This window comes from Psittacula echo, assembly GCF_963264785.1.
Source record: "Psittacula echo genome assembly, chromosome: 6".
In the NCBI taxonomy this organism is placed as follows: Eukaryota; Metazoa; Chordata; class Aves; order Psittaciformes; family Psittacidae; genus Psittacula; species Psittacula echo.
The window spans coordinates 73,210,823-73,237,926 of NC_137743.1; the positions used below are offsets into that span (position 1 = coordinate 73,210,823).

The following is a 27,104-nucleotide window of genomic DNA, read 5'->3' on the forward strand; positions in this document are numbered from 1 at the left end:
AAAAAGCCCCAACTTCCCCTTCGAAGAGCTGCATCCTGATGGCTCACAAGTTTAACAAGCCTGAAAAGCAAGACTATGTATGTGCCCTTCTGAAGGATGCCTGCACATGGGCCTGCCTCAGGCCTTGAAGGTTAAAGCTCTTGTCAGAGTCAAGAGCCTTTTGTGAGAAACCAAACTGGCAAAAAAGAACAGGACGGATGCGTTTTATGCTTGCCCACAGGTACTTTAAATACTAGTAATAGGGCCTGTAGCGTAGCAGGATGGATCAACAACTGGCTACAAGAGGATGTGCCCAGACTTGAGAATGATCTTGGGCTGCCCCTGGAAGTAGAGATGTCAAGGGAAGGCACCAGAGGTCTGGCAGATCATTACTGTAGCCCTTTCCTAAGTGTGCAATTTACTTAAGTTCCCTTATAAATTACACACATAGCACTACATCCCAGTCCTTTTCTTGTAGCCCTCACAAGCACTGGTGGTACAATGTGGCAAAGCATCAAATCCCAGATAGCTCACTCAATTAATGAAATAGCTGGGAGAGTGCTCTGCTCACCAGGAATGGCTGAGAGGCAGAAAACTGCATGGGCTACATACTGTCAGCAGTGGAGGTGAAGGGATTTGGTCATTCCCTCTCCGAATTAGCAAAACGGAAACACAAGCTTTCTTAGGTGGAGTGGGGTGTTGGAGAATGCATATTCCAAATTATAGGCTGGTATAGGGTCAAGGTAAGCCCTCTATCAAGTGACCTGGGACAGTCTGCTTCTTGGGAACTGGATGGGCATCAGTCAGCAGGTGGTGAGCAAGCTTGTGCATAATTTTAGTAGTGATGAGTATTATTATTAGTATTTCCCCTTCCTTTTACATCCTATTAAACTGCCTTGGTCTCAACCCACAAATTTTACTTTTTCCCCCTTCTGATTGTCTCCCCACCCCACTGTGGGGGGGTGACTGAATGAGCAGCTGTGTGGTGTTCAGCTGCCTGCTGGGTTACACCATGACAGCAGCCCAGGACTGCACACAGTTATCCTACAGTGGGCTAACCTATGCAGCATTGCTGCAATTCCCAGTGGAGAGCAGAAGATGAAATCCTCTCTGCAGTTCTTCCTGCTGTGACAGCACCCACTGCCAGTGCCAGTGCAGTTGCTCAGGAGGCTTTCATCCCTTGGACAGTTTATCCTCCCCAGAAATACTGTGGTTGTTCGGAAGCAGTGTGCCATAAATATACGTTTATGGCATAAAATATTCCAAACGCATTCTGATTCCTGCTACTGTTTTGAAAAGGCCAAAAATGAAAGGTATCGATTCAGGTTTATTTGCATGATGCATGTTACGGAGCCAAGTCACGACTTTGAATGCAGAAGATATCGGTGACAATTATAGTACTTCCCACATTATTGTCACACTGCAAAAATGGCACTGCTCCACACAGTTGTTATGACAATAAAAAGCAAAGCATTTACCTATACTGCTCTAAACGTGAAAGTTCAACATGTAAAGTCATGTACTCAGACCTAATGTACTTCATACGTTAATTTGTTTAAACTGTTACAAATGTGTTACAACAAGATCTTACTCCTACACCTTACAGAAAGAATGGAAACAACTAAAGGAGGATTATGAGTTACTTGAAAATAGTTTTGAAACTTTTTACTTTAAAAAAACCCAAACCCCCCAAACCCAAGAAAACTTAAATCAAAACCCCAGTCCCAATTCACTTGGATCCAGATCCCCCCCAGGCTCGCCTTGTAATTCACACCTCCCAAGCTCTGGGTTTTGTTTGAGCTGTCACGTTCCTTACTACCTTCAGACTTTGCCAAACGCTGTCCAGGCCAGCTCTGAACAACACATTTCCTGCAGCCAGGATCTGTCTCTGCATCTTCAGCTCCATTGGCCCACGGGAGCTGCACAGTCACTGGTGTGCTCACCTACCACGCTGAAGTGCCACCACAGGAGGTGATGAGCACTCCCACCTCCCACTGACCTGGAGGCACTCAGCACCTAAACCGGAGGCCTGCCGAAATGTACTGCTTTGTAACGTAGTCCTTGTTGAGAGATTAGGAAATGCAGATGTCCCCTTACATGCAAGGGGTTGGTTCTTTCCTAAAATATGGTGTGCAGTAAAAGCTGAGGGCACAAACAAATAAATCCAATCACTAGAAGAACATCCAGAGTGCCCTCAAAGGCTGACTGATAAGCCACACAGAGCTGCATGAACAAATGCGAAACCTGCTGAAAATAGGGATGCAAACAAGTCCGGGAAGTGGTCAAAATAGTAACCCTGAATGAAAAGCAGAGAAACAAGCTCGAAGAGGTTTAGCCAAGTTCACAGGCCCACATCCCACTGTATGGCTATCAAAACAATGAATACTTAAGGAGTTTTGTTGTACTGAAGCACTGGAAGTTCATGAGTAGAACCGTTCACTGCTCATAGTAATACATATGAAAAATGTACTGTTAAAAGTTATGGTGATAATAGCAAATCTGATGGAAAATGACTCTGATCCAAGTAGCTTCAAATATGTTCATATCTGACTCCAAAATTAAATCAATGCAAAGCAGTGCATGTAAAGAAGCAGTTTACTGCCCAAATTGTTTAGGTTTTTTTTTTACCTACAGTTGTTGCATGCAACACTCAAGGTTGAAGGACTGAAGATTCTGGGAGTCTAATCTAAACATTAGATTATGCCCCAGGATATTTCATTGCATTTCTTATCTCTCCCCTGCAGAGAGAGTTTGTCTTGCTTGTTTATGGGGGTGTTCAACATCAACGGGAGACATGTGAGAAATAGGACAAATATAAAGGAATTTGCTTCACACAAAACCTGTAAGATCCTAGTTAATATTCCAGAATATCTGGTGGGATTTGAGCAGGCAAGCAGATTGAAATAAGGTATTAAGATTAAAACAATAAAAAACAACAGATGGGACCTTGGCCATAAATCAAACTACATGTGATAAGCAAAAGACAACTTAAAGCAAAACGCGCTCCTGCTGCATTTTATGAAGTACAATCTTTAAGAGAAGTTGTCATATAAATAATATCCTGGGGCTTCCGTGCCTCACTGGCATTAAGGTAACACATTTCTGACAAACCAGCACAGTTCCTCAATGCAACACTTACCTGCAGGCTCAAGAGATGTTTCCAGGATGTGTTCATGGTGAACAGAATTACCTGAGAGAAGTACAAGGTTAATTTCTTTAAAAGCCAGTGCTAAATTCACCTACTTGTGACATGAGGTGTCCCTGCCCATGGCAGGGGGATTGGAACTAGGTGATCTTAAGGTCCTTTCCAACCCTAACTATTCTATGACTCTATGATTCTGTGTTTTTCCATGTATACAGACCTGTTTTCTGAACACAGGTTAAATGACAGCAGCAACACTAAGCAATAACCTTGTGAGTGTCCAGCTACTGAAGGAGAGGGGCAACTGGAGTCAAGGGTGGTTCACCAGATGAGAGTGACTGTAGCTGTTACTGGGTTCTGCTGGGTACTGGGTACTGCTGAGGGAAGAGAAAGAGCAGCAGAAAAGCCATGTTCTCCATCACATTTCTGAATCTGTGGGTTTGGTAACATTGAGAGAGGTGGCCAAGTTCATTGAAACAAGACACAGTTTAGTCTCCCCAAGGTATCCTGCAAGAAAGATGATGGATGATAATTTGCATGTAATTCCTCCCTCCAACAATAAAACTTCCCTTCCCTTTAGGAAGCAAGCAATTTTTAAGATTATCTTCCAAAACCTTAATATTTTTAGCACATATTTCCAGAGCTTGCAAATGTAACACAGAGATTTGTCTTTATTTTAATTGTGTATAGAGATGTAACGTATTTCTGCATTTCTAGTCTCAGAGCAGAAGAATGTGTTCGAACTATAGAAGGAAAGTCTTGATCTACAAGCATTAAACACTGAATGTTCCTACAAGCCACCAGCACAATTTCTGTCCTGTAAGTATAATCATATGGAATTATATGCTGTAGAAGATTTATTTCAGTTATTGACATTGTCAATTTTAATAATGTGGATTTTATGGTCATATTGTAGGGTAATAAACATCCTGTATATGTGATCAATAGGCACAAAACTATAGACACTTTTCACCTAAGAGAGGAAAGAAGAGAGTTTGCTGCTTCTGATTCAGGCCTAAAATCTTGTTCTGCTTCTGTTTATAACATTAGGAAAGCTAAAGAGATTGTGAAAAGCATATTGGCATGGCTTATTCATGGCCATTCCAATGGCCATGAGCACAATGGCTACTGAGAGCAGTGACAAAATGATTTTGCTTCTCTCTCCACATACATATACTAGCCCTGGAGTTAAACTAATTAACTTTAGCAGAGCGTGTGATTAAGTGGGAGCATGGGATTCTCTGGTTTGGGAAATCATCTACTTAGAACCGATCAAGCAGTGTTCTGAATCCTTTTTGCATTTAGCCATGAGCGCCAGGGGAGCTTTTAACTAGTTTGGTTACATCTCAACCAGACATCAGTTTGTCTCATCCTGTCCTCATGTATTGCATCTTGTGTTCAGCCTCACTTTGCCTCCAGGATAGCTGGAGAGCCATCACTGTGAGAGTGGATGTCATCTCTGAGATGAGGAAAGCAAAGCTGGGCAAAGCCCCAAGCCCCACTTCTGTTAGCAGCCCAGGCGTCACGCAGTGCTCAGGCATGGTGTCAGGCTCACACTGCTCAGCAGAGGCATGCAGACACCTCCAGCAGTCGTGGCTGGTACGGCTAGGCTGCTGATTCACAGTGGTGAGCCTGCAGGTTGTCTCCTATTCTTGGAGCAGAGACCAGTTAATCCTTGGACCTCAAACTGCAATAGGGAAAGGCTTCCTAAGCCTGCAGCTTGTTGGCCACTGCTGCTTTGCAACTGGAGAACCTGTGAGTACCTCCTGTGGCTGGGGTCTCTGCTAGGGTTAACACAGTGCCCACGTCAAGCTGTTCTGATACTGCTGCTTGCTTCTGTTTGGCTCAAATGCCTTACCTTTCACTTTCAGTCTCAGTTCGTAGCTCATGTAAGCACACGGGATCTTCTGCTTGCCCATGTCTTAAAAGCACATTTCTATTGCTCATGATCACAGGGGGAAGCTCAAACATGTGATTTACTTGCATTATGGTTTTCAAAAACAAACAATAAATAAAATTATCCTGCTTAATAATAATTTTAAGCCAGCTGTTTCTGAGGCCTGATTCAGAGTTTTTAATAGTCCTGCAAGAAACCTCCTGGCATAGCAACAGAAATGCAGGTTCCCAATCAATTCTTTCCACCTCAATGGAGATCCAATAAGGCCTTCCTCCTGCGGGAGGTTCTCTGGCCACCTGTATACACCTCGGCTGCACCAGGGAAAGGAATGTGTGCAGCAGCAACACCTACCTCATGTGCTAGAGTCAGATCTCCAACTTGCCACAGTGATTTCTGTTAGATCTGACTTCTTAACTGATCCAGAGACCTGGAGGTGCTAGGAGCTACTCATTACAGCACATCTGCAGGGCTCAATTGTTGCCTTTCCACTAAGAGGAAAGGGGAAGGGGGAGGTAGATGGGGAAGAGGAGAAAGAGATTGGGAAAACAGGTATAATTATATATAATTAAAAATATACAAATATGTTACAGCAGACTGGTAAAATGCCAGTCACTGCAAAAAGTACAGGCTAACAACCATCAGGAACAAAACCAGGAACAGAGCACAAACTAACCTTAATTCTTACTCACACAGTTCCATGTGCATAAGAGTACCCTATGAAAACCGTATCTCTAGTCATTCTGACTGGGAAGTGCGATCGCCTATGGCACGAACTTCTTACAGACAAAGGCTGCACTAAATGAAAGGGGAAAGCAAAAAAGCCTGTACCATTCTCAGGAGCTGCTTGCAGGCCTGATGCAAGCAGCGGCACCAGTGAAATGAGCTGTACCACCTCTGTACCCTCTTTATCACAATGCCCTACAGGAACAACAAAGAAATAGGCCAAAGACAAGTACTGAGTCCTACTGTGTTGCTGATGCCTGAAACAAATATCCCTACCCTTCCTTCCTCCATGATCTTTCCCCTTCCCTCAAATCCACCTCATGCATTTGAGACACTGCCCATCATGCCCAAACCATGCCTGCTCTGTAGTGGGTGTACATCCTCATTCTCAAAAGGTGCTTGCAACATGACAGAAGGCCTTGGGAAATTCCTGTCCTTCCCATCAGGAACTGAAGTGCGCCTGGATCATGGGTTTCCAACCTTCCTCAGTATTTGCATCCTTACCATTTTCCTAGTGCCCATGCAAGCCCCATCTAGAAATGCCATTTGCTCAGATGCTGCATAGTAAATACCAACGTGCTTTGCTTATATCATCTTGCACAGCCCGGCTGTCCTCAGGCAGCATTATTTGCTGTCTTTGTAAAAGAGGCATGAGTGATCCCCACAGCACGACTTCAGCTCAGATCACCACTTGTGGATTTCCCACAGACTTTTCCTGTGGTACTGGGAGCTGAAAGAAGAGGATCCCCTGGCATAAAAGCAGAAGACCCGAGTGCCATTTAAATTCTAGGAATCAAAACACTTCTGCTCCCTGTTGGATGGATAATTACAACCTTTCAGACTAACACGAAGAGATGAATTTATACAGATTGAAACGTTTTGGTATAGCCGAGTTTTCCTGTCTGTGGAAAATTAACCTCCTTACCCAACAGAATGTGCTTTGGGTCACGGCAGCGAGCAGATGTCTATAATCTCCTGCACGTGGAGAATTTCCGTAACATCAGAATTAGCAAGAAGTAAATGGGGGAAAAAGCCCTGAATGGAAACAAATGGAAGACTGACGTGGCTGCGTTCCACAAAGTGCGTTCTGCAGCTGCATCGCTGCTCTGGAACAAAGAGGAATATAATTATTGTTGTTTTACTTTCATTTCCCATTAGCAAAGCAAAAGGCGAACACAAGTGGCTGTTATTTCTGCAGAAGAGAGCTGGCCGAGGTGAGAATATGAGGTCACACAGGGAAATCTATGAGGAGACCGTTTCTTACGCCTGAGTAGCTCACGCACCCAGTACAAAGTACATCAGTAAAGCTCACCAGTAACACTGTGTTAATGCAGAGCTGAGTCAAGGCTTCCCAGATGCCCTGAGGACACGACTCAGCCACATCTGCTGGGTAGGGCAGGACTTGGCTGCTCTTGCTGCCGGCAGAGAGGTAATTGCTGGGTGGGGGACACATCTACTTCTTTAGTCAGGGCTGCCCTCCAGTTCCTTCTCAGCTTCGTTGGCAGCAGCAGCCCCTCCATCCCGGGCACTGGTGGAGGTGGAATGTGCACAGCTCCTGTTGCTCCTGTGTTGATGGGGTCAGCATCCCTCCCTGACCTGCTGCAGCGCTGCCACCACCGTTTCCCCTGCTCCGGAGGCAGAGCTGCTGCACAGGGCAGAGCAGCAGGAAATGAACGGGCCTGTTGTGCCGCAGGGAAACAAGAGCTTCCCGTGGTTCCCAGCGTTCCTGGTGTCCCTGGCTACAACCTCGTGGGAAATCTGACTTCCTTGGAGCTGTTCCTGGGAGGACTTCAAAGGTCCCTGGCTCCCACCGGGATCACTGAGATCTCTGGATACAAAGAGCTTTGAAGGCCCATCCTTAAAGCCCCACGTGTAGGGAATCAGACGTGGCTACCCAGTGCCTCTTTCCCGTGAGCTGGTGTTGCTCAGCCACCTTGAGCCAACAGCAAGCCACTGCACGCCAGCACAGAGCTCTCTGTGAGGCAGGGACCTGCTCTTTATCAGTAACTGTCCTGAGCTCCAATCCAGAAACCCCCAAAGTAGCTTCAGATCCACCCTGGAGCATGGAGTGTGCCTCCTGCTCACAGGGGAAGGGAGGCTTGTCATGTTCCTTCCCTGTAGCCAGATGCACTCGTGGGGCTGAGGTGATTCACCATACAGGCAGATGCTCGACCAGACACAATTTGCTTCAGTTTGTTGCTTCCTCCTTATTAATGACAGCATCAAAGGAAGATCCACATTCTGTCTCCCTTCTTTCTCTGCATTTGGAGGTAGCTCTTTGGCCACAGAGGTAACACCTGCACCACTTTCTTACTTGCTTGCAAAAATCATCAGTGTTCATATAGAAAATAAATTAACAGGAATTAAGAAAGGAAGAAATACAAACCATGAAGCAACTGAGGTGCAGGATATGTCCAAGCAATCTGTGCATAATGGAAAGTGCTGGAACCAGTGGGGTCCCACAGTACAGTGCTTGGTGCTGTTTAGAAAGGGAAAGTAACTTAGTGAGTGGGGGTGATAGTTCCCAGGGCCATTTTGTATTCATTTCCCTCTGTTCTTCACATAGATAAGCATCCATGCCCTAAAGCCTCAGCATCCTGCTGCCTACCTTAGCACCAATCAGGCCATGGAACGCTAACTCCCTCACACTTCCCAATGGTCACACAGGAGATGAGAAAGATGGAATCAATCAAACAGCATCACCTGTGTACAGGTACAGCATATCTACCATTTGTACGGGGGTGATTCCAGTTAATGGCTCACCTTGAAGCTCCCCACAGGCATGACTGGAAGAAGGGAACCTAGAGGAAGAGCTCTTCACTGGAAAACACCAGGAAGCAAACCAAAAGAGGTTGCAGTGGAGAAAAGGCTGTCTGTTCCCAGCACCTTACCCTCAGGAGGGCATAGCAGGCAAGCTCCTGGGTCAGTGGGGGAAATTTGCAGGTGGACCTCCATCTCTTCTAGTTGTGTTGGATGGGACACGCAGCTCTGGGCTGAGGAAGCTCCTGCTTGTAAGAATGCTGTGACATTGAATCCTCATGGGGAGGGAAAAGACTGCAATAGTTTGTGTGGGAAGGATAGGGGTTGCTATTTTAATCCTCATCCCACCTGCAAAGGTTGTTGCCTGCTGTGTCCTCCCACATGTCGGGTTGCCACAAATCCAAAAGTGCAGCCCAATCAAAAGTGAAAAAGTGTTTAATTTAATGCCTTTTCCTCCTGTTTTCTTTCTTAGTTTTCTTCTTCCTTTTGTTTTTCTGCATTTAAACACTTAGCAGACAGACAGTGTATGACGAGAGGCCATAGACGGCCTACTGCTTTGAAACACCTACCACGCTGCATTTAGGTGCCAGTAACAAGCATCTTAACTGGCTGACTGGTGAAAATGGGTAAAAAGCAGTCAGAAGCACTGCATTAATGTAGCAACAAGCCCTAATTATTTCACACTATTTTCCGACAACAAAGCACTGTGTGATCTGTCACATGCCAAAGGTGTCCCAAAGTCCTATTCAGCCCTTGGTAATGAAGCAGCTCCTTATCCTTAACCAACAAAACACAGCTGCAACAGGGGCTTTACTCCCTTTCCCGGCAGCATTTCTATAACAGATAATACCATGAAAAACCCACAAAAGAACGTGCTTTTTGTCATTAATATGATCTTTAATAAATGGAATAATGCACCATTTTACAGCAAGCCTTTTCTTTTAGACCTAAAGAATAGCCTTTTAAATGTTCTTATCCAATGTCTCTGTATCAATACAATCTCTTTATTTAGGTTTATATATAACAAAGCAATTCTTACAAGTATTCATAGAAAACTCTGTAGTGGCTTTAACAATGTCAGCTTTCATAGTGGCATCCACAGATGATTTAAAACCCCAAAATTAGCTTTTTTATTTCATACTCACACTGTTCCATGAAACACAACTTATACAGCATAGCAAGGGTATTGGGCAGCTTATACAAAAGAAATAACTGAAAGCAATTATTTATAAATTCATACATGATATTTTCTCAGCCATTTGAGAGAAAACCAAAAATACCCGTTAACAAAAGGGTTCTGATGAGACTCCGTATTCTAGGGTTTCTCCCCCTGTTCCCCAGAAAAGCTCGCTCAGAAAGTAATGCTTTCTTTACAGTCTTCCACAAGGAAAATGGCAGTTTTGCATCTCCTTATTTCAGCTTTTACAGAAGACCAAACCCTAGAAATCAGTCTTTGCCATGCTCATTTTCCTCTTACACTGCATTTGGGGGGAAAATAATCAACAGCAACTGTAAAATATGATTCCAGCTTATATAAATGTGAATAGAGCACACTTTCCTCTAGAGACAAAAAGCAGACAAGGAACATTACATACAAACCATTTTAAATACGTTTCAACAGTGTGAAGGAGAGAGAAGAGTCACCAGTCAGGGAATACAAAAGTGACAAAGGAAAGTCAGCTCTAAGTTGGACTTGTCTCTGTTTCTTTGTCCTTGTGATGTTTTACAGAAACATGAACTCTGTTCTTTCCTTTTGAATAAACAAGACTGAAGTGTGATACTTCATGATACAGTTCTGAAGCACAAAAAAAGTGAATCAAGTGCTCTACAAATAAATCTCACATTTCCGCTCTGTCTTAAAAACAAGTGAATGTGCTACAAAAATTGGGCTACTTTTGGGAGACCTTGGAACAAGGAAGTTATAAAGGCTAATTATTTCTGCTTTAAAATAGTCACCAGGCAAGATACTATGCCCCTGACAGATGTATGCTCCTGTACTCTACCTGCAGAAGCCTGCAAGAACGTGGAAGAAGTCCTTCCTTCCTGTGAGTGACTGCATCTGTTGAAACATGATTTTTGCATTGAAGTCAACCAACTGAATGACCTGCAGATTTACACAATTTTTCATCAATAGGCCTTTTAAAATATCTGACAATTACATAAGTTAACATAACTCTCACTAGTTCCTGCTTATTACGCACATATGTGTATCAAACCACAGTGAAATAAACAGGAATGGCCATAAAAAGTAATTCAGACTAGTAACGCACCGCAGCAGTCACCAAATCAGACCTGCATGAAGCCCAGATCAATATTAAAGGGCATTGGTGTAGATCAGGATTTATCTTGAAACCTTCCACTCCCACTGGAACAGTTCCCTTTCTTGACAACAACCACAGCCACACTGGTACTGACCCAGCCTGAGCCCATGCACCAGCTCACTCCCCTCAAAACATCACCCATGTGGTCCCACATTCCACTTCAGCTTTCCCAGGGCTAATCCTCATAAGATATTCTTAAAACCACTGCCAGCAGAACCCATCTCTCCTTTGCTCACAATCAATGGCAGCCTCCTCTTTGATTTCAACAGCGCTCGGCTCAAGCGCCAGGCGCCTGGATGTTGATTTCCTCAGCTACACTTGTGCCAAACGTAACTCCCACTGTGATTCACTGGAGTGCCTAAATGTGCCCTCTGCAGAAGGCATTTTAGTCAGTACAGAAGAAACCTCAAGATGAGAAATCTGACTTGTTACTACTTCACATCAAAACTGAACCTACTGGGGGCGGGGGGGATATCAAAAAAGTGATGTGCTTCTACAGCTACGGTTTTATATGACAATATAGAAGCCTAAAACGTAATTTGGTTTACTGGACTAAAATACTATGTTTAAATGGCAACCACACATAACTATCACTACTACATTAAAAAAACTCGTAAAAATGAGCATGTATTAAGAATTTTGGGTTACCCTTTGATCTCTAAGAGAGGTACCTTAAATTACTCAGCTTCAGATTTTGTCATGTGCATTCCCATCTCTCATAAATCCATTCCACCTAATCATCAATGACAAGTCTGTCATGGGAGATCTTGCACCACTGGGCTATATGTCACAACCTGAGCCCAATCTCACTCTGATGCACTAAAGGCAATTAAAAAATGGCACACGAGAAAGAACATTATACTTGTTCCCAATGCTACCATCTGATGCTGTAACTCAGACTTTGATCCTGGAATTTATGCACAGCATACATATGCATCTAAATACATACAGAGTTTACATTTTGGTTGCAACTGCAGTATGTGTAGCTTTTTCACTGAAGAAAGGCTTAAAGTCGAACAAAATGTAGTAAGAACATTAAAACAAGGAGGTCAATATATTTACCTGTTAATATGGATAGTGGGAGGCCAAAGAGAAATATTCAAGTAATTCAGATTTATGCAGAATACTAAGTTGTCCAGTCTATGATCCAACTGTCACAGGCTAATCAGGCCTGTTTCAGTTTTCTTTGATAAGATGCCCCCAATTTTCCAATTAGACATCAGGTCATGGGTATGCTACTGTGCTCAGCAGTTAAGCTTTTATGACTTAAAACCAGCCTGCTTCCACAATGGGAACTGCCATCATTTTTATACAAGTAAAAACTACAGCATAACTAATTTCTCCTGTATTGACTAAATATGTGAATTTTTAAATTCTCCCTAAATAGGCTTGAACTTTCCATAATCCATAATTTCCATGAACTTGTGAATATTTTCCTGAAATCTGAACATAGATGTCCCAATGTTATATGAGCAGACTATTTTTTTTAACAAGTAAAAAAGGAATATTGGAGCAGAAAGCACTGAACACTGAAACTATGGCATATACAATGTATACGTATAGATTTTAAAGTAACAATTCATTATTACTAAGTTTGGCCCAACAATCTATTCCATACAAATACAGAACTTCCTTATTCTTCTTTGTGAGGCAGGTAAGATTAAAGATTTCTTTTAGAGAAGGTTGACAGGTGGGAAGATACATACTTTCTAAATGCATTTATAAGGTGGGGGTTTCTGTTGTTTGGTTTGGGTTTTTTTTGTCCCTGGTGCATTGAAAATAATGGAACTGTGTTGCATCTGAAAATGAGGTGATTTTATACGGAAACAAGACAAATGAACAGCAGTAAAAAAAGCAAACCAGAAATGTTCTTTGTTTCTGAGAATATTCTAAAGATGACAATATCAACTGGTTTTTAAATTAGGAACTCCTTTACTTTTAGCTGTGCAATTTAATCTAGGAGTTTCAAGAGAGGCATTGTTAATAAGAATTGCTTAGCACATGAAGCTGTGGAGCATTATAAGGGAATTCAGGGAAAGTGTGACAGACAGTCTGACTTGCAAACATCAATTTTAGAAGAAAATAAATCTGACTATGAGGCATGTCTGTTCAAATGGTTATAATTCACATTCTAGAAACCATGTTATGTTGATGAGGATCTCTACTATAGGAAACAGAAAAAGAGACAATGCATTAACCTAATAACTCTTCTGGCTTCTACTAGCACATCGTTTCCTAAAACCAGCAAGATTTTGGCTTATATATACAAACATCACAAATGTTTGCTCTAACATTTTACTTGAATTATACATTATAAATTACCATAGCAAATATTCTACCGTTGCCTATTTGACAGTGGCACAATTCATAGGTATTTACACTATCGTTCTATTTTCATTTTGCTATATTTATCTTGTCTGCAATATACATGAGAAATTGATAGAAAATTATCAACTTTCATCATTAGCCTTTTCTCTTAAAAACAAAACCAAAAAAACTAAAACCACGAAGAAATAAAACATATTTATCTCCCCTGATTACATTTATCAACTATTCATGTGTCTGGTCTGTAGAAGTCTCTCTTACATGTATTTTGTTTGGTTAAGGATGATGGGATTGTATCCTCATGGCATGGGATACAATTTAATATCATTTAATTTACAGAGAAAGTATCTGTGGATTATGTGCTGTGAGCACAAAAAAAGGGCATTACTATATTAAGCATTAAAACCAAACTGCTAATCTGATCTCATCTAGCTGGGCAGAATCACAGTATTTTGGTACCTACTTAAGAGCTTGTTTTGACTGACCTTTAAGAGTAGTTTTTCTCAGTTTGGTATTTTGTGATAAAATACATATTTCTGTCACGTTACAGATTATATTTATCCATGGTAGATTACAAAGCAAATACTTTCTACTAATTATAATTCATCCCAGAGACCCTCCAGCAAGTGACAGAAATAGATAAAGGAATAAAAAACTATCATGTTTGCTTTAAGAGTGTTTAAGGGAAAACTGCAGAACATTTTCATCTGGTATTAAAATCATTTTGATTGCAGCGAGCATAAAATTGGATTTCTTGCAAAGGATGGGCCTGAAAAGGAAGGCTAGAAGAAGACTGGTGCAGATCTGTCTCAGCAAAATGAAGTAGTAGTCAGAGAAAATCACTTTTCTCCCACAGAGTGTTGCAAGCTAGTTAAGTGTGCTAAACACGCTTCTCGGCCCGCATTCTGATGGATGATACATGCAAGGCAAAGCAAAGAGTCATTGGGAAAGGAGTGAAGAATCTTCAATATGCATGATACAATGATCATCACAGAACAACATACTGTACTTCAACCAGAGACTCAAAGAAGGCCAAAGAGAAGAAAACCACGGCCAGCATTCTGAACAGAATGCCAAAAATTGTGATTCAGGTCTTTAAGCCCAGCTGAGCAACTGGCAGGTTTTCAACATCTGGGATGCAAGATTGCAGGAGATGGGGAGCCAGGGAATGAATTAAAAGTAAAACCAGAGAAAGGCTGGATTTTTGAAGAGGGGAGATAGGACTGTGTGTTTATACAGATGGATGACAGAATTACGCCTCAGAGATGAAAGGTAGTACTTGAACTGGTGCTTCAGGAGCATAGGGAGCCCATAATGTGTCTCACAGCTTGTATTTCTTCAGCCACACTTAATCGAAGTCAGGATTTATCGAGTTATCTCTTGGAGATATCTAGGAGCATCTAAGAAACATTACAAGAGAAAATCATAGCAATCAAGCATAAACAAAAGGATTTTGGAAAACAGCAAGAATCAGATATATCAAGGCATATATTATGCTTCTTGTATCATCAGATAGAGAAGAACAAGGTTGGCAAAGTTTACCTCCGGGGAAAAAAATAATGTAACAGCAAGGAAACAAATGAGCTTGAAAGCACAGAGCATCTGTTTCAGTCAGCTGAAAGGAGACAGGCTGGGGGAGGCAATTGTTTGCTGCCAGTATCCTGCCACAGGACTTTGGCAGGCTGACTGAATAGATTTTCTTTCTTTGAACAGCATCGGTTTTCAGATCAAGTGGTAAAACTTCACTCAGTACCAAAGACTGACATGTGTTACGTCTTTTTCATCAAAGTAGCTCTTACTGAAATGTTCTCTATCAGAAAGAATATTTCCCAGGTGGAAGGAAGTCCTGACCAATGAGGAAATTAAATTTCTTTCAGAAGAGAGTGAAAACAATCATTCTGAAAAAGGGGTAAGATTTACTTGAGATGGTGGAAAAACAATTTACCTCAATAGGTTTTACATTCATGTTCACTGACACCTGAAAATCGATGTGCATACAGCTGAAAGAAGGGTCTAAGCAGAGGGAAGAAACATCAACCCTCCCTCGCAAACGCTCATAACCATCAGTTCTAAAAGCATGCAATACATTTTAAGATGAATTGGGGGTTCTAAGAACTTGGAAGGGAGGACAAGTTTAACTCAACTCAGCAACAACAGTCAATTAGGCTGCACCTACCTGCCTAAGTAATGGGGCTGATTTTACCCCAGACTGTCTGTAAGGAGGTAAATCAGGAAAGATTTGTGACTCACCACAGAATTCTTTTGTGCCAAATATGAGTCATGATTTTTCCTCTTTGTAAAAAAAATACATCATCCGCTCGCAACCTGCCTTCACTAGAGCTTTTTGGTATGACAGTTATTGAGACTTCCGAATACAATGTATTTTTCAATGTACACATCAGTGATCTGTATCAGCATTTACATAAATACAGGGGATGAAACTGCACACAAGATAAAATGGAAAAAATGGCTGACAGTTTCCTTACATTTGTTCAACGTTTTGTTATTCAGAACTTCACAGGCTGGCACCTACTACTATAAAGGGAACACAATTTGACCTGGAAGGATCGAAGGAATGGTACTGAGCTCAGATTTTTCTTCTTTTGTTTCTTTTTAAAAGCCCTTTTAAGTTGGGGAAAATTCATGCATTGTCACCTCAGAGCACAATGTGATACAGCCAGCTGCTTCAGGCTGGCTGCGGTGTGCAAAGTTCACTGTCATGACCGGCCGACTGCTCAACTGTCAGGGAAAAATTAACAAATACAAAAAGGGGAACATGTGGCAGTTTTAGAAACACACTCTTCAATAAAGCATACTGTGAACTATAGACTATTGCACATTTCAACATGACACAAGAAAAACAGGGGTTTCAAAAGAGAATACACTTTGTAACATAGAAATATACAGACTAGCTTGTGCACAGAAATCAAAACATGGTTAAACAAGACACCACTGCAGTCAAACCTGTCTTATAGTCTGCTTAGGATCTTAGTGACCGTAAGAACCTGGTCCAAACTGATTATCAGCAATACTTTTTCTTGTTAACTTTTTTTCTTAAAAAAATATTTTGCGACCACATTTGATACACACACATATATATATTCCGTGGTCGGGACAGACAGACTGAACTGGAGCAAGGCAAAATCAAAAGTGCAAAAATGTTCCAAAAAAATAAAAACAACAACAACAACAAAAATATATATGGAAGCATAAGCTAAAAATTTTCTGCATAGCTGAAATCTATTTAAAGCGAGTCCTTGGGAGGGGGCTGCTGACAGGAGGAGAAAGCAGTTTATTAAAATGTCTTCTGCATGGTTGTTTCAAATAATGCAAAAAAAAGGTCATTTGCCGGCTTTTGAAGTATTTCACAGGCAGTTCACCCCTGCGTCCTTAGATACCATTGTGGTGGCAGTGCCTCCTTCTGCAAGGTAAACGGCAGTGCTGGATTTGGAGTGGACAGCCTGGTCGCTGCCGTTGTTGTTGACCTCGCAGTGCAGCGGCTCGGTGGAGATGACCCACGTGGAAGGACGCCACCGCTTCAGGGAGTACGGAGTTTTCACACGTTTCTTGATCTTTTCTCCTGAGCCTGATTTGCCGTCCTGCGAGGAGTCACCTACTGAGGGGAAGAGACAGAAATAAAAGAAAACCCAAACAGAAAACAAAAACAGAGTAGAAAACAGCATTACAAGGAAGATCTGACCGGAGAGTTCAGGGTTGTCACTCATGCAGAACAGAACAACAGAACAAAATCTCATCACGCAAAAGCAATCAGGTGGCAGAGGCATGACATGTACATCATCTACAGTAGCTGCCACTGAAACAAGGGGTCAGATTCTGTTCTCTGTCAGAAATTACTTCACTGAAGTAATTTGTGTTACCTTGACTGCACATTGGCATCAAACAGCAGAATCAGCATTTGACATTTGAGGGGCTTTTGCAATCATAGTATCTTATATTACCTGTAATGGGAGGTACAAAAAAATGTCGCTACGACAGGACAGCAAAGACTAAGCTTTTAATAGTATAACCAAGCCATAGGTCCCCATATCCTACTTCACCTGGCAAAACATTTTACCTGAAGACAAAATGGTCCATTCTCTGTTAAGATCATGTCAGGATTTGGTATGCTGGGTTGCAAAATTTAACTTCAATCATGATAAAATTTTAGCAGTAAAAATCTGATTGTTAAAAACCCCTTTTACTTCATATAACCTTCAATCAAAGAAAGCTACTGCAATAATCTGTTTTCTTTACCTCAATCAGATGTCCATTCACCCTGTTAAGACAAAAATTAAGGTTTCCTACTTAAAAGGAAGGCTTAAACATTTCACTGCTGAACATCCAACTACATTTCTTGAAAGTTTGTTCTAGTTTCCTTCCAAACCTTTTCTTTTCGAACTTGCCTGGCCCCCCAGATTATTTCAGTAGTATCACAGCATCTGCCTAAACACAGTCAGAGGTTTGCAAGCGCCTTTCAGACTCTGCAGTGCATTCTGGAAATAAATTCACTTAAAAACGCACACTAAGAGGCCTCTCCAACAGCTCCAACAGGCCCAAAGTCAAACTCGGAGGATGCACCTAATTAAACTAGAACTACATGGTTACATTCTTACTGTAAAAAGGAGGGCCCTATTGTAACCTCTTAGATCTTTGGCCATAAAACTCTTAAGGTAGTTATTCTGAAGGAGTCTATTAAAATCGATTCTAACTACTTTGATTAATTTTTAATATGTACATGGTGAACTAATGAAGGATTGATAAAATTGTTGGAGCCAAGCAGAGAATGCCTGACCCTCTATCTAGGCTAAGCTAATACAGTCAAATCAGTTGCTTTAAAAGTAATGAAGCATGTAAGTAGTTACTATAATAAACTATTTTAATCAATGTACCTTAGAGCCAGCTACTCTTTAAGAGAATGAGGAGAAATAAGGAAAAGAGATATAATGTGACCCTGAAGGAAGAAATGGGGAGCTTTATCAATATACTTTGCAGCTGCCAAGGTAGGTGCCTTGCAAGGAATAATGAAAGTTAGAAATTAGTCCCTTCCCAGTCAGAGTAGCCAGGTTATAAAGAGACAGATTTATTTCATGCATGTGGAAGGAAGATAGTGACCTAACATGTGCTGGAGTTGATGGAAACAGGACTTTATCGAGGAGATGAAAATTGTGCTGATAGAAATTAAATTTCTATGGGATTTAGTGCGTATGCTTTGAGGAGGGACAGCAGAGGCACAAGTGTTTTCTATTCAACCAGACAGATGTAGCTATTAAGTAAAAAAGCATCAGGGAAACTGTCCTGCAGGCACTTACACTGCATACTACTGCTATCCAAACTATTTGTGGCTGATAGATCCAGCGAATTAGGCCTCTGTGCTCTTCTAGTCTGGGTCTGCCCAGGATTTCTCACTACGTTCTGGATACTGACTGTAGCTGCATCTTGCACTGGACACGGGTTACTGTTGTTGTTGTTGGCATTTGTTCTGCCAGTATCCAGTGGTCGCTCTCTCCTGTCTACTAGGCGGTCCAGAACACCTTCATCATGGCCAACTTGCTGCTCCCGCCTCAACAAGGGTTCATGCTCATCAGGGCTTGAATTAATATTCAGCCGACTATCCTCTCCACTGAACTGGTTCTGGAGCATTTCCTGGGCCCTTTGTGCTACCGAACTGGTGGTCTGGCCAGATGGCACCGTGCCATTGGCGTACTGGCTTGTGCCAGCATGAGAGTTTATGCCGTGGCTTCTCCCAGCCACTCCGTTCATGGTAACTGTCACAACATGAGGTTCTGCAGCATTGATAGTGTTCATCTTGGCAACGCCAGTTTCCACTTGCTTCAAGTTTGATTTGTGTTTGCCACCGAATTTTAACCGTGGCTCCTTTGTTGAATTTTTGGTGTTCAGGGGGAGGCTTGTAGGCCTCTTCGGAAGGTTCTGTTGCTTGGGTAGAGGATAGACCTGAGCAGATGGGACATCTGGAATCAAACATGCTTGACCATTGCCAGCTTGTGTGAAGTCCTGTTGTCCTGTCACCTCTACTGCAAGTTTTATCAGTGGATAAAGTAAGCTGGAACTAGTGCTGCTGAGTGGATCTGGCCCGCTAAACTGCTTAAGCGAATGTTCCATCAGATTCTCATCAGAGCTTTCTTTCAGGTTCTTATCCACTTCTTTTGGATCCAATTTATTTGTCTCTAAGTCCTCCTCCGTTAGCTGCAGACAAACAGGGGTGGGCCCACCTGGCTGCATGACATTTGTGGTATGTAAGTTTGTTTCATCTGAATAAGGCATTTCAGATATGGTGGCCATGCCAGTGCTAGGAGTGAGGCCAGTTGTATTGGTGGTTGTTGTGTTGGTGGACAAACTGGTGACACTTGTCTCAGGACTAGGGATGCGAGCTTGTGCTTGCTGCCGCTCATAGTTAATGGAGTTTCTGTTCTTCTCCCCTGAAGTCAATGGTGTAGTGGACATTGAATGTTCAGAAGAAATGTTCTTCACTATGCTGTCAGTGTGGTGGATTGAATCTTCAATGTAGGAAGAGGAAGAGTAATCTGGATATGGCCTTATCTTTGATACACGTCTATGATGTGACAGATTCCTTTAAGAAAAAAATAAGTTACAGTAAGATCATATACGTAAAAATCACCTCGTATTACAAAGCCTCTCATTTAAGAGAGCTGGATGTCTGTTTCTTTCCATGCATAAACTAAGGACAGATACAGTATAAACTGAGATCTTTCAGTAACTTCCTTGAAAAATCCTGGGTAGCAGAAAATTGGCTTTACTAGGACAGCTATTTTGTCATGGATGGTGTTTATACAACTAAGTTGGGTAACAATAATTTTCTTCTATTTGTCCAGTATGCTGTTTGTCCAGTTCACTGCTAAGGTACTGCTCTAGCTGCAGAGAAGCGATGCTGAAGGAGGACAAGAAGAATTAAACACACAAGATGGAGAAACTGATGCTGGGAGAAAGTCACAAGGTCCTAATCCATGAAAAATCTAATATTTCAACAATTGAGGTATTCTACGATTTGCAAGATTTTTTAAGACAATAAATTCTGCTATATACAGCAACACTGCTCTCAAATCCAGATCTCTAGTGCATACTATTAAGCACAAATGTCAGTTCTGCAAATTCTCACTCCCTCTGGATCATATATAAGCAGAGAATGCACAGCACTTCTCTCCCTGGGGTCAGAATAATGATGACTTAAATGATGGCCCCACAGCTCTTTAATTGAAAAGCTGCAGGCTTGAGACTCCATGATTTCCTGAGCTCAGATTGCCTGCAAATTCAGTTTTCAGTAGGACACTTTAAACAGCAGTTTTATGCATCATTTATCAAGAGTCCTTAAAGAGAATTCAGTCACTTCATATCTTTGCAAGCCTGTCTAGACAGTTTGCCTAAGTCCAGTTTAAAAGGCCCCTCTGTGAAAAGTACAGTTGTTTGCATAAAAGGTGTCTTAATTCTGAGGACACACAGGAGACCTAAAGAACACAAGCAATCAGGATCATGTCATACAATACCCATATGTAGACTAGCTCACATAACACCCCCACTTCACGCTTGCAGAAACACCAAGCTAGATCTAGCTTCCTTTCTGGAGTTGAGCTGAGCATTGCATTGGGCATTTGCTGCTGACTAACACCAAATGTTTTCTCTTCTTACCGCTCATTCTGCATGGCAGTTGACATAGGGTTGACGGTTGGACTGACTGATTTATTTCTCTCCCAAATCATCATAAGTTCTGCCATTCTCTCCTCAGCACACTGTGCTGTTAGTCGAGCTTCAGCATCTTGATCCCAACAGTCTTCAATTGTTTCTTTAAGCGACCTCACAGCCTGCCAAGAAACAAATACAACCCCTTTATCTTAAATTATTTTCCCTTCATACCGTGCTTCTAATTTACTTTTTTATGACAGCATTCTGTACACATAAAAATAGTCACAACCTGGTGAGAAACAGAATATACACAATTTCAATTAAAACTAATTTACCTTAGTATCAGCAACGTGCAGGACTAATCGTACCTCACACACACACCAACTGGAAAGACAATGACTTGGGAAAAGCTACATTCACCAGTGTCCATACGACCTGCAGCCAGCCCTCTCTGGTGTATACATGCTCAGCTCACTCTCCCTGCCTTATGAAAGCTGTGTACAAAGGATTGATGATACTCTGGAAATCGTCATCCCCACAATTCAGCTAATGGTCTCTGCCTTGCTTCCCTGCACTGTATATGAAAATAACACAGCCTTGCCCATTTCATCATGCGTTTTCTTCTGTTCACTACTGTAACATCCAAATGCCTCATAAATATCAGTGAATTTGTCTGCACTATGGGAGAAAATTATTGCTGCCCTTCTTTTACAGATGGAGAAACACATACACATTCCTGGGATCACACTGTGGGGTGAATGGTGCAGTCAGAATTAGAGCTCAAGACCTCCAAAATGTGCTGCCATATGGTCAGAGACCTGGAGAGAAGACAACTGAAATTACGAGCACTGAACACTTCTGCTTCCACTGCATTCGGAGTACAAAAAACAGGCAGAGATTTATTGGCCCCTGCTGCCAGTCTGTGGCCCAGGAATAGGATATGATCTGCCAGAACATCTCACATCTACAGCCAAGCTTTAACCTCTCCAGCACCAATGACTGTGCACAGTCCCAGCTGGGCACTAAGGCATTCAGTGGGTCCTGCTGACTGCTTCTGTGCCAGAACTGCCTTGTTCACTTCTGGCAGTGAAAGCCAGGACTAGCTCTGCATGCTAGCCAAGAGCTCCTAATCCACAGAGCAGGCTCCTGGCATCGCCTACCTCTGGCAAATCACTGCTGCTTAGCGATGCAGCTATGGTTGCACAGGTGGGGATGAGCTCCCACACAAGTAAACCTTTTATGTTCCTTCCCACAGCAGGTAAAGGAAGGCCTAAGCAACTACACCCCTCCTAGCTGAGGAACGTAAGTCTAAAAGCATTCTCAGGGTCAATGGCAGGATAGTGTACTGGATCAATTTTTTCCCCCAGAATAAGAAGCCTTCATCTGGCTTTCAGAACCTCATTTAGTCACAATTATAATGTAGCTGATGAACACCCTAATCTTCCCTCTTGCCCCCTCTCCCCTACAGGTTTCACCAGCAGTAAATTTAACCAGTGCTCAATTTAATATTGCCTCTCTTCTAACAGATCCTTTCCTTTTGATGTTTTAAGGATCATGAAAGGAGCACAGTGATGACTGTACAGACAGTTAACAGAAATCGAGTTCTAGAGCTTCACATTTACCACAGTAACATGTTTTCTATTAATTTCAGGTTCAAAGAAATCCATTCTAAAATGCACTATTTAGAAGTTTTAGCACTCAAAAAAGATAGAAGGGACAGGAAATCTGCATTATTCTTTTCTTCTATTAATATCCTTCTGTCCTGACCTTTGAAGTCAAGCTTGGGCCCTGCTCTGGCTCTGGCAGATGAGAGAAGAATGTTGCTAACATCTCAACTCAGTTTATAGCCCTTGAATTATTTTATGCACATCATTTGCTTAGATTGGCAATGTATACTGTGAAAAACAATACTGCTAATCAAGGTCTGTATCGTAACACATATGGTCAGGAAGCAAACTGAGACTGCATAGGTAATCATAAATTTAGGACTCTACATCTTTTGAGTGCCTTGATTATGTGACCTACAAAGTAAAGCATTGATTTTTATTTCTCAAATGAAAAGGACAAGTAAATTTCTCCAATAGACAAATTTGCATGAAAGTGTTATAATCCAACAGAGATTATAACAGAGAGCAGAGCTTTAAATAACGGACAGAAGCCTTTTATCCCATGCATTACAGCAGGTTACGACTTGGGTCCAGAGTGAGGCTATGTGAAGCTTAGTTTTCTACATTATCTCTCCTGGAGCGCTCATTCAGATGTTATCCCAGATCGGATGGGGTGGAGTAGGTTGCTTGATGCACATTAAGAGACCTATAAATTGCTTATTTGTTCTTTTCTCTTAAAGCAATGATGCAGATCCACCCTTACAGCTGGACTTATTACCCTCATCACTAATTATTATGTTTAGTTTTTGCAGAAACATCAGTGACAACAGAAAGAATGCGTGAGACAGCTTAAGTCTGGGGATCATCCAATAGTGGTGGAGTCTATCAGCTTGTAGGCCATAATTAACATTTAAAATGGTAGTCTGCAAAACAAAACAAACCTCCTTGAACTGTTTTAGTCATAACTGTCTTCAAAACCAGCTGTCGAGCTTGGTTCTTCCAACACTGCATTTGCCAACATGGCCATAGTTAAAACAGTTGCTGCTTGATTTCCCATAGAGTTTGGGTGTGGATTGTTTTTTCTCTCTTCCCCCAACCGAGACCAGCTGGCCACAACTGTGTCATGAAAGAACTCCTCTATGAAGCTCGCAACTCAGTTACAACATGTTTTACACCAGTGTTAATACTGGAGGCTATGCTCCTCTCTGAAAACTGTTTCATACATATTTACAAGTACCAGCACAGATGAGGCCTTAGGCTCCCCATTATCTGCACGGTAGCTACATACTTATCAACTAGCAAAGTCTCTGAACATTGAAGGGTGTAATTTCAGTAAGGGAATAAATAAAAGTATCATTTAAAGTAAGAGTCAACTATATTGTTTTCATACTCGCGATCCAACTAATTTAACTTAAACAAGTTACCATGTATAAGGTGAAACCCAATAGTAACTGTTTTGCATTTCACTTTGCTTTTAATAAAAGACAAGCACCCCCCCACGCTAAAAGCATTCGCATTACCTCACCTTTGCTGCAGATGAAAGCAAGCACACAGACTCTTACCAGAGTTCTGACTTGCCATAACTTGTTGGCCTGCAGCAGCAAGCAGGGCTCTAAGCCACAGCTATACTAATGCAAAACAACATCACTATGTTTATAGTCTTGAAAAGAAAAATTGCAGATCAAGTGAAGCCATATAAAATTCCTCATGTAGTTATAATGAAATGATTGCTAGAAGCTGTAGCCTCTGCAAACTCTGAAGATTATACAACTTCAGAGAAAGTATTACAGTGTGTATAGATTTTAGTTCTGGAAGAGGATATTTACATTTTTTACCAACTAATTTAGGGTGTTATTAGTTTATAAGATGTCAAAGGCAGAAAATGCTTTTATGTTTCTCATCCAGCATACAGAGAACATATGGGCACTTCATGTATAATACTACAGACACTGTCTAACAATTAATATAACAAGTTGTCTTTCGTGCATCACACTTCAGTATCCGATAATAACCAAAGTATTTTTCCTTAAAAGAAATGGAGCTTTCATGTGAGGCTTTTCTAAAACAGAATTGAATATCCACTAGGTCCAGACACAAGTAGCTCCCAATCCTTAATTACTAACAATAATTCAAAGGAAAGAATGTATTAAGAAATTGCTTTTAAGAAATGACTACACCCTAATGATTGCTTCTTTGAAAAGATTCTATCTCACCAGGCTGTTCTCCTTCCACGCTTCTGGGAATTTTGGTCTTTGCTTCTCTCTAGACACCAAGACTTGCATATCTTCAAAAGTGGGATGGTTTCCGACTTCTGTCTGGAAAGCCATCTGGTACTCTGGCACAGACTCCCCTGTTAGCAAAAGAAAGGAAGAAAAAAAAATCACTGATAAAAGGCAGAGCAAGGGCTTTCAGGTGATGAAACCCAGTATCAAAGTTGTTGTCTATTGAGATGTTCTCCACTTTCCCTCAAAGTCTAACTTCAAAAAACCCCAGCTGATTTAACTGCAAGAATTAAGCATTGCTCAGCAATGTCTCCAAGGATAACATCTCCAAACTTTGCTGGCTGAGTGGCACATTCAGAATGTCTCAGAGCCTGAGGATGACACCTGATTTCTGTGCAATGTCACTACTGACTATATTAATGTACTTCATTTCAGAGGAAGCCCAGTGAGATTAAAGATCTGTGCGCATAAAGTGCAGCTGTTTTACTACAGAGAGAACGCTGCATGCCAAACTAGTTCTATATGCTCTATCTTGGGAAGAAGGTGGTGGTTGTGATACAATCTTGTGTTACATTTTAAAAGACTACTTCCTCTTCTTTTATGGTACAGGTATGCAGGATTTCCCTGAGTTTTCAGTATCACGAGCATAAATAAAAGTACGACTGACTAAAGGCTACATTAAATCGCAGCACTTTCTCATCTATTCTTTCATGAGGGAAGTCTGAAAGACACTTTAGGCACTTTTATCAGTTTCAAGAACTGGAAGTTCTGCCCTTGCCATAAGCCCAACTCTCAGTGTTTGTAAACACCTGGTAATAATGTTCAAATTATACTTACCATGAGGTCTGCAAACTTCTTAAACAGGGGATTTAAAGTCTTTTGAGCATGAACCATGCTCCACGCTAAATTACACTGTATTGACAGCAATCATCTTGAACGCTAGATGGCAGCGACTTAATGGCAAAAACAATTGAGAACATTATTTCCCTTCACTTTAAAAGGCCATGGCTAGGGAGTAGCTTTGGTTGCTAGTACCACTTTCTAGTATTGTGTGATTTTCTATTTCACTTAGTTACCTGGGAAGAGGTCTGTACATCTCATAAATATCTCCCAGTAGATAAGGCCTAGCGCATACATATCTACTTGTTTCAATGCAGACTCACAATCCCTCAAGTTCACTGCTCCTTCAAGAACTTCTGGGGCCATATAGCGGATTGTACCAACCTGGAAAATAGAAAATCAAAGCTCTGAATCAGGCAGCAATTTCCAAATTCAATTTATTATTGGGATTTATATTTTTTAAATATCCTACTTTTTTTGATAGTTTCTACACACAAAGAAAATGCAGTTCTCTTCTAATCAATGTCTCCAGTTTCTAGACTCTTATCAGGAGCCGAGTCATAATAAGTCCCTTCTCCTACTCTATCACATTTTTGCATGTACCAAAACAATTTTGTGCCTTACTCAATGTTCTCTTCAGTAATACGATATTAACAGAAAATTTCTTTTCCCTGAAATTACTCTGTTAACACCAGGGTATGGATCATAATGGAAGAGGATGCTGCTGAACAAGGAACTTATTCTCTTTATCCCTGGACTGTCAGCAAGGCTCTTCCTTACATCTTCCACAGTCAAAGGCTATTAAAAGCCTTGCAGTATGCCTATTCATTTCCACTATGACATATGTTAGATTAGAGCAATCACTCATCAGTACTTGTAGGACAGTATTTTGTCACAGGACTATTCCATATCCCTGCATTTCAAACAGTGGTTTCCCTGTTTCTTTGTTCAGTAAGGGGAGATCTATATAAAGAGGACCTGTGCATTAGGTATTGTTAATGTAGCACTTGCTTTCTAAGGGAAGGTGATTAGCACTACAAAACACATTCTTTGAATGAAATGTGTTTTCTGTAAAAGCACAAAACCAACAAATATGCCAAACCATTATTTGTTTTAAACAGTCTCGCTGTATTTCTGTAGCCTATATTCAGGTGTCAGTGTATTTATGCTTATACAAAAAACTACAAAACCCCCACTTTCTGAATCACCACATCCTAAAAGCCTAAGAAATCAGTTTCTTTTTTCTGCCCAGAATCCATTCTAACCCACTCCTAGCAGATGTTTCATAGAATCATAGAATACTAAGGGTTGGAAAGGACCTTAAGATCATCTAGTTCCAACTCCCCTGCCATGGGCAGGGACACCCCACACTAAACCATGTTTCCCCAATCTGTTCCTTAAATTCATAAAATGATGCAAACTCTATATAGCCTACCTCAGCAGTCCATTCCAGACCTTGGCTGCCTTCTATAGATTAGAAAGATTTCTTCACAACTAATCTAATTTTTATCTTCTACAACATAATGCCATTACCTCTTGTCCTATCCACACTGAATGCAAATAGTTTATTCCTTTCTCATAGCAGCCGTTTACATATTTGAAGACCTGCTTCTTGTCTTTACTTCCCTAAAC

General features: G+C 41.4%; 1 protein-coding gene across 3 annotated transcripts in view; it reads right to left on the minus strand.

Annotated features, from left to right (window-relative positions):
* Window positions 1–9,374: 9,374 nt before the first annotated feature.
* BMPR2 (bone morphogenetic protein receptor type 2) overlaps window positions 9,375–27,104 on the minus strand; it is a 110,781-nt gene continuing 93,051 nt past the window's right edge. The window contains exons 9-14 of one of the 3 annotated variants that reach the window (XM_080621467.1): window positions 25,709–25,856; window positions 24,624–24,760; window positions 20,810–20,982; window positions 18,572–19,736; window positions 17,402–17,423; window positions 16,634–16,763 (exon numbers count right to left, since the gene is read on the minus strand). In XM_080621467.1, the coding sequence (XP_080477593.1) occupies window positions 17,403–17,423; window positions 18,572–19,736; window positions 20,810–20,982; window positions 24,624–24,760; window positions 25,709–25,856 (1,644 nt within the window). In that variant the 3' untranslated portion in view covers window positions 16,634–16,763; window position 17,402. Of the gene's footprint in view, window positions 16,764–17,401; window positions 17,424–18,456; window positions 19,737–20,809; window positions 20,983–24,623; window positions 24,761–25,708; window positions 25,857–27,104 lie in introns of all 3 variants that reach the window. The other 2 variants (XM_080621466.1, XM_080621465.1) reach the window with 2 other exon arrangements.